The following is a 6,587-nucleotide window of genomic DNA, read 5'->3' on the forward strand; positions in this document are numbered from 1 at the left end:
GAAGAAGACAAACTCCACCTCTTCCTATAGAAGTAGACAATAATGAAGAATTTGAAGTGGAAGAAGTCTTAGATTCAAGGCGACGCCAAAATAAATTAGAATATCTTCTCTATTGATGTCGATATGATATTAATGAATGCATGTAGGAGCTAGTAAAGAATTTTGCAAATGCAACAAAAGTGGTGGAGGCTTTTAATTGATGACATCTATCAAAATCAAGATGAAAACCTTCTATACAAAAGAAATAAGATCTTGACAAGATAACATTCTATTTTCAATCCTTATTTGTAGCTTCTTTGTAGTTGTAATGCTAAGGAGATGGAGAACCAACAACCAACAGGTTCGAGTGACGAGCCTTCATTTGCTGACCTATCAGACGAGACATTGCAATTGTCGCAATTTTTAACTTGATGCAATGGAGATGAAGAGCCTCAAGAACAACATGTTCTTCCTCAAATAGATGGCAAGATACAATACGTTTAGTATCACAACCTTTGAAGGAACTCCCGATATTTGGTGATTTTACTAGAGGCAGGAACAACTCTTGACAATGTTCTAAATATTTTATTTGAAAGAAGTTATGAAGGCCTCAACAATAATCAAATAACTGGGTGGTCTTCCCATCCTAATATGGGACACAATGGATGGTTGAGAGGCCCTATCAATCATCTTCGAAGAGAACAAAGATCAGAGTATGTAGCAAATACAATTCGTTGCATCTTAGACTTCCTCGATATGTGATCACCACTCCTCGTGGAACTCATCTCTAGAAGGGGGGATAATGTTATGGACATATATTTACTATAATTATTACTTAGATAATATGAATATATAGAAGTAGGTAAAAGTAGATTAATTTCATAATATCTTCTAAAAAAGCTTCCTAAAAGCTTCATAGATTCTACTTTGACTTTATATGTGTTTATACTTAATTGATAGGTTAGAAACTTGGTCAACAAGTTAACCACGTGCCACACATGTTGGTAGCTTGCGGAACAAGCTAAGTATGTGGCGCCCATATAAAAAACTTGCCTTGCAAATTAAGATATGTGTTGTGCAAAGTCAATACGTTTTTGGAGGTCCTATAGAATGTCACCACATAGCTCCTAGGTAGATAGTGAATATAGAGGCAAGAGTGAAGCCTTCTTCACTCTTATCAACTCCTTTCTTGCTTATAGTCTAGTTTCAAGGGTTTCTAGTTTTCTTGTCTTTTATCAATAGCCATTCCAATTTCTTTCTTAATATGAATATTTAGTTATTTCTATTTTTTCATCTTTCTTTGAGAAAAGTCTCAATTTTTTATTTATTTTTATCAAGTTCTTGTCCTTGACAAATGGTTGTTTTTGGGTTTGTACAAAGGCGATTTAGATAAGATGTATGAATTAGTTCAAGGGCATGATATGGTTTAAAGTATTTCAATGTTAAACATATAGATTGGAATACCATTGGACTATGAAAACCTCAAAATATGACACTTTTTCAAAATCATAGTTACCAAACTTAAGTTGGATTTTTTTTTTTTTTTTTTTTTTTTTTTAATCTAAATTTTTAATTTTAATTTTAATTTATTCTCTTATCACTAGGTAGATGATACCATCAAGGGGTGCTTTGTGGTTTAGATGCAAGAACAAATGAATAAATTAGTAGACTCAATATAATTATCTATATTTGTAAGATAAAAAAAAAAAAAAAAAAAAAAAAAAAACAACACGTTAGTTCAAAGAAGAACTAAAGAGATTTTTTCAAATTTATTTATTCATTTATTTCTATATTATCATTGCACATTTTTTTTGGAACTAAATTCATTGAACGGAAGTTTTTAAAATAATTCTATCAATGACATTTCAACCTATTGAATAGCAAGTTAATCTTATTTATGTTTAATTTTTTATACTTTCTTCAATTTTTATTATTTTCTTTCTCCTTAAGAATAAAAATAAAGATTCTATACTTATTTTTTGCATACCAAAATAAAATATTACGATAACAAATAAGAAAAAATGTGCCCATCTGTTCTGGCCAACTTTTTATAATCACTTTTTCTAATCCCTTTTCTAATCACTTTTAATAATTACTTTTTTAATTACTTTTTCAACGGAGGAGCTGGGCATGATTGCAAAGACCTTGCTCAGAAGCTTCCCTGCGAACACGCTCTCTGGTGGTCCTTTTGCGAGGGGAACGAAAAAGAACAAGTTCCTCAGATCAACACACTTCATGCAATTTGATCGAAGGTTCTGCAGACTTGGAGCCCACGCAAATCCTGTTTTAATTTTAGCTCTCCTTTCTCAATGCCTGACCGTATACGTGGAGGAATTCTAGTACAAATACATGATACTGATACTTACAGATTGATTACACAACTGCACTATCAAGTATTATGCTTCATGGGAACAATAACTTCATATACGAATACTGTATACGAACACTCCGTAATTTCTGGTCACTAATACGGATCGGGAATACAGAGGAGGATTTTAGTGGACAGTCGGAGTGAATGATTCTTTATGGATGAATGCCATCGTTCGTGCAAATGACGGAATTGAACGAATAGGCGGGTCGCAGTGGATCTGAGCGTTGGATTGAGCGATCAGATGGACGGCTATCGGTTGTCGCTCTCGAAGCATTTGGTCGCTGAAGGAACCTCACCCAAGCTTATTTCAGAGTTTGCGATTTGCGGGAGGAGCAGCGATTGTGTTGTAGTTATTGGCGTTCGATCGATATAGTGTTTATGGATGTTTCCGTTCTTTTGAGTTCTCTGTTGTCGGATTTGGTGGCCATTTGGTAGCCGATCGGGGGCTATTGGTTTCCGTTTCGCAGGGTCTCTCTGTCTGTATTTGTGGGTGCGCAGTGGAAGCTCTCAAGATTTCTCCGGGCACTGGAGGCAATTGAGGATCTCTTTTGTTGTCCGTGTGGTGAGAAGCTTGGTGTCGATTATCATTGCATGGTGGGAAACACAGACGATGAGTCTTCTGCTGTGGATAGCGAGTGTTCGGAATTTTTCTTAGTTAGCGGTATTTCTTGTCGCGGTAATCGAGTCCTCGTCTTCTCTTCGGGTCTACTCTTCTTGAATTGTCTGTATCAGCTCATCATCATGCCTCAGGATATGAGGGCCGCCTCCGCCGCTTTCGATTACGTTACACCACATGACACGGATAATCTTGAGGAATTGGTGGATAGCATGACGATGATCAAAAGATTGCTTGCAGGATTGTCACAGATGTATATGATGGAGACACCCATAAGTGTCCACATCCCTCAGAAGTGTCTCAAGATTTTGTCTTTCGATGATGATATCGGCCTATCTCCTCTTCGGTTCCGTTCATGCTGGATCGAAACTAAGATTCGACGTCAAGAGGAGTTCGTAACATCTTATTTGGAACCAAGCGTGGCACGATATTTTCAACTAGGTGTTCGCGATGATGTCATCGAAAGAGTAACGACGGGAATGGCTCTCCATTCACTGAAACCACATGCGCTCGTTACCCAGGCAATCGAGGCAATCAATTTCCAGCGAAGCCTGCCTCCTCATCCAGAACGAACTCCTTCTCTCCTGCTACATTCTCAACTTCCAGCGACCTATCAACGAATCCCGCCTTTTCTCGATTGCATTCCTTCTCTCCTGATGCATTCTCAAATTCCAGCGGCCTTCCAGCGAAGTCTGCCTCCTCATCCAGAACGAACTCCTTCTCTCCTACTACATATTCTAATTCCAGCGACCTTACAGCAAATCCTTCTCTACCTGCTTACCTTCACAATCTCCGTCCTCAAGTCCCAAAAAATTCTGCGAAGTCACCATGGCTGCCTTTTCGAAGTGTTCCTTCGTGGTGGGCATTAAAAACTTTTCATGCTTCTTTTTCTTCCAGTATCCCTGGTGTAGCGGCACGTCTGTTGCGCGCAAGAGTCAGGTTTATGAACTGGAAAGGCTTTCTGCTCAAAGTGATACGAGCAATGAAGTTAGTGCAGATTCGATCAACACTAGCACCGCAGTAGATGACTTTAGAACCGCAGTAGATGACTTTAGCACCGCAGTAGATGACTGTAGCACCGCAGTAGATGACACTGAGGAGAATGACAAGCTAAGTTGGATCTCCAAGTGGTCCAACCTGATTGCTGACGATGGCAAGACCATCATAAATTTCACGGTGGCGCTTCTCTTCAGATGGTTTATCGCCGAGCCACGATTCATTCCGTCCCTATCCATGTATCGAACCTTCTACAGTGGCGACTTCATCATCGCCGAGAAGGTATGCTTTCAGATTCGGCTGCTTCATTAGTCTAGCGATCCATTGTCTTCTTCATTAGCTGCACGAATGTTGTATGAACTGTGGCGCATTTTTACTGTCAGTTATTCTATTAAATTTTGTCCTTCCCGAATGATCGCAGTGTCTCAATTATGTAGTGGCTGCTGATGCACTTTGGAATTGATCCTTCTCTGCAGGTTTCATACTTCTTCAGGAAGCCTGGTGTTAATGACATTGTCATTTTCAAGGCTCCTAAAAGCTTGCTAGATAAAGGTTGCAGTCCTGAAGAAGTCTTTATCAAGAGGGTAGTCGCAATGGCAGGCGACCTAGTTCAGGTAATCAACGGGAAGCTTGTCGTTAATGGCCTCATCCGGATCGAAGACTTTACGGCGGAACCACTTTCGTATGATATGGCCCCCGTAGTATGTATCCTTACTATCTCATTCCTCCCTTTTGACTTAACCGTGAAACTCTAGGATCTATCAGTAAGTATTTAGTCAATGTTCTAGCATGAACATATTAATTTTTAGTTGTTTTGTGAAATTGACGAGAGCATGAAATTCACTCTGCCTAATGGCGTTTGCAGAAAATACCAGATGACCACGTTTTTGTCATGGGAGATAACAGAAACTACAGTTTCGATTCTAGCGTCTGGTATGTTTTTCTCAACCTGCTCTGTTTCTCATCCTAGTGGGATCTGTTAGCAGTATTTTCTTCCTTCAAAAGGTTTCAGAAACTCGAAGATAAATTGGCTGGTATGCATGTGGAATTCACCGTTCTCGATAGTTGGTCTTTCTCTTTTGAATGGAAGTGGTTCATGTTCATATTACCAATATTTAAATGTGGCGTTTCTTGTAGGGGTCCACTTCCCAACAAAGACATTCTTGGACGCTCTGTGGTACGTTACTGGCCACTCGAACGTCTTGGCAGTACGGTTTTTGACGCAACTGAGCTGTTGAAGTCGTCCTTGCCTTTGCTGGAATCGAAGGAGACTGCTATTTCTTGACTTGGCAGCTCAATGATTATTACCAATTCACCTGGGCAGATTGCCTAGCCAATGTTAACTCATATTATTCATTGACCATTACCACACATGGAATGGGGAGGTTACCCCTATCACTCGGGTACCGCGAAACGATGTTGGCCAAATCAACTGGCCTAATCAAAGCTCTCGAACATCAGTTTGGAGACCTATGAACAGCTGATGATCTCAGACACAACGCGACATCAGTTAAGACAAGATTGATTCAAACCCTGAAATCGAGGAGCGCCTCCCTTCAGAGTTTTAGAAATCTTTCATGAAGGAATCGATTGACCATTTAAAAAATCAACTCTCCTTGTGGATCGTGAGATGGGTGAAAAATCATGTCCACGGTCAACCCTAGGTCCTCATGTTGACAAAGGATCCTCAATCGGGTCTCGAAATTCCCTTACGGCACAAGAGCAGTTGATGTCCTTCCATCCTGTGAATGATGCGGGGGCCTCTTCACTGCAAATTGTCACATTGCGCCATCGAATTACCACTCAGGACGCTCATGGAAAACCTTGATCTCGAGGCTATGCAGACTTGCCCGCTTACAAGTAAACATGTATGGGTGAATGCTGCTCGGGATTCAAGACCTAACGTTAGTCTTGTCTTTCGATGCCTGAGCACGGCCAACTTTCATATGCTCAGGTTGCCTATATACCAGTGGTTACGGAAGTGGCTGAACTGTGTAGCATCCAACGGTAGTCATGTTGTCTGCTTTAGTATTTGAAATAGTATTCAGTAATACCCGCGTGTTGTTTTGATTGCTTTTGTGGATATCTATTGTAGACCATACAACTTGGTCTTGTCATAAACCTTGTAATTATTTGTAAATATAACTCACCCCTATTCTCTCAGGGTTTTAGACTGTTGACATGGTATTTTGATGCTTTGGGAGATAGTCATGAATCTGCTTTTCACAAGACTGGGGAATTCTGAGCCCTAAATCCCCGTTGTGTGGCAGAAGAATTAGCGAACCAACTGGTGGAAAACAGTGGCAACCATTATCTGCCATTAAAATCAGTTTTAGTAATATAAACAGAGATTTTGCCCGTGGTATGTCGTAATCAAGTGATGAGATGATGCTCAGTTGCCATTCATCCCTCTGGAGCACTCATTCTCCTTATTTTGTGTAACTACTTTGGAACATTTAATCTGGTGTTGTTTGTATTGCATTAGATTTGTACTACACTTTTGATCTAATCTATTTCTTTCATTTTAAGTAGAATGCCAACTACAGCCACATTTTTCTTTAAGAAATGTTTTAGTTTAAATTTAACTATCCTACAGACATTGATAAAAACATTTAACGGAAATTT

At 39.5% G+C, this 6,587-nt stretch overlaps 1 protein-coding gene across 1 annotated transcript; it reads left to right on the forward strand.

Moving 5' to 3' along the window:
• The first annotated feature begins 2,666 nt into the window (after window positions 1–2,666).
• Window positions 2,667–6,140, forward strand: LOC112275990 (chloroplast processing peptidase). The gene is made up of 4 exons (XM_024506892.3): window positions 2,667–4,244; window positions 4,439–4,663; window positions 4,828–4,895; window positions 5,100–6,140. Exons 1-4 carry the CDS (start codon window positions 3,795–3,797, stop codon window positions 5,245–5,247), a joined length of 891 nt encoding a protein of 296 aa, XP_024362660.1. The 5' UTR covers window positions 2,667–3,794; the 3' UTR covers window positions 5,248–6,140.
• Window positions 6,141–6,587: the final 447 nt, after the last annotated feature.

Source organism: Physcomitrium patens, chromosome 23 (assembly GCF_059467195.1).
Source record: "Physcomitrium patens ecotype Gransden chromosome 23, ASM5946719v1, whole genome shotgun sequence".
In the NCBI taxonomy this organism is placed as follows: Eukaryota; Viridiplantae; Streptophyta; class Bryopsida; order Funariales; family Funariaceae; genus Physcomitrium; species Physcomitrium patens.

Bases quoted from the DNA above. Each gene is read 5' to 3' on its own strand.
- LOC112275990 (XM_024506892.3), top strand. From the start codon at position 3,795: ATGGCTGCCTTTTCGAAGTGTTCCTTCGTGGTGGGCATTAAAAACTTT. The intron at 4,664-4,827 runs GTATGTATCCTT...TGGCGTTTGCAG, and splicing joins CGTATGATATGGCCCCCGTA to AAAATACCAGATGACCACGT. The intron at 4,896-5,099 runs GTATGTTTTTCT...CGTTTCTTGTAG, and splicing joins AGTTTCGATTCTAGCGTCTG to GGGTCCACTTCCCAACAAAG.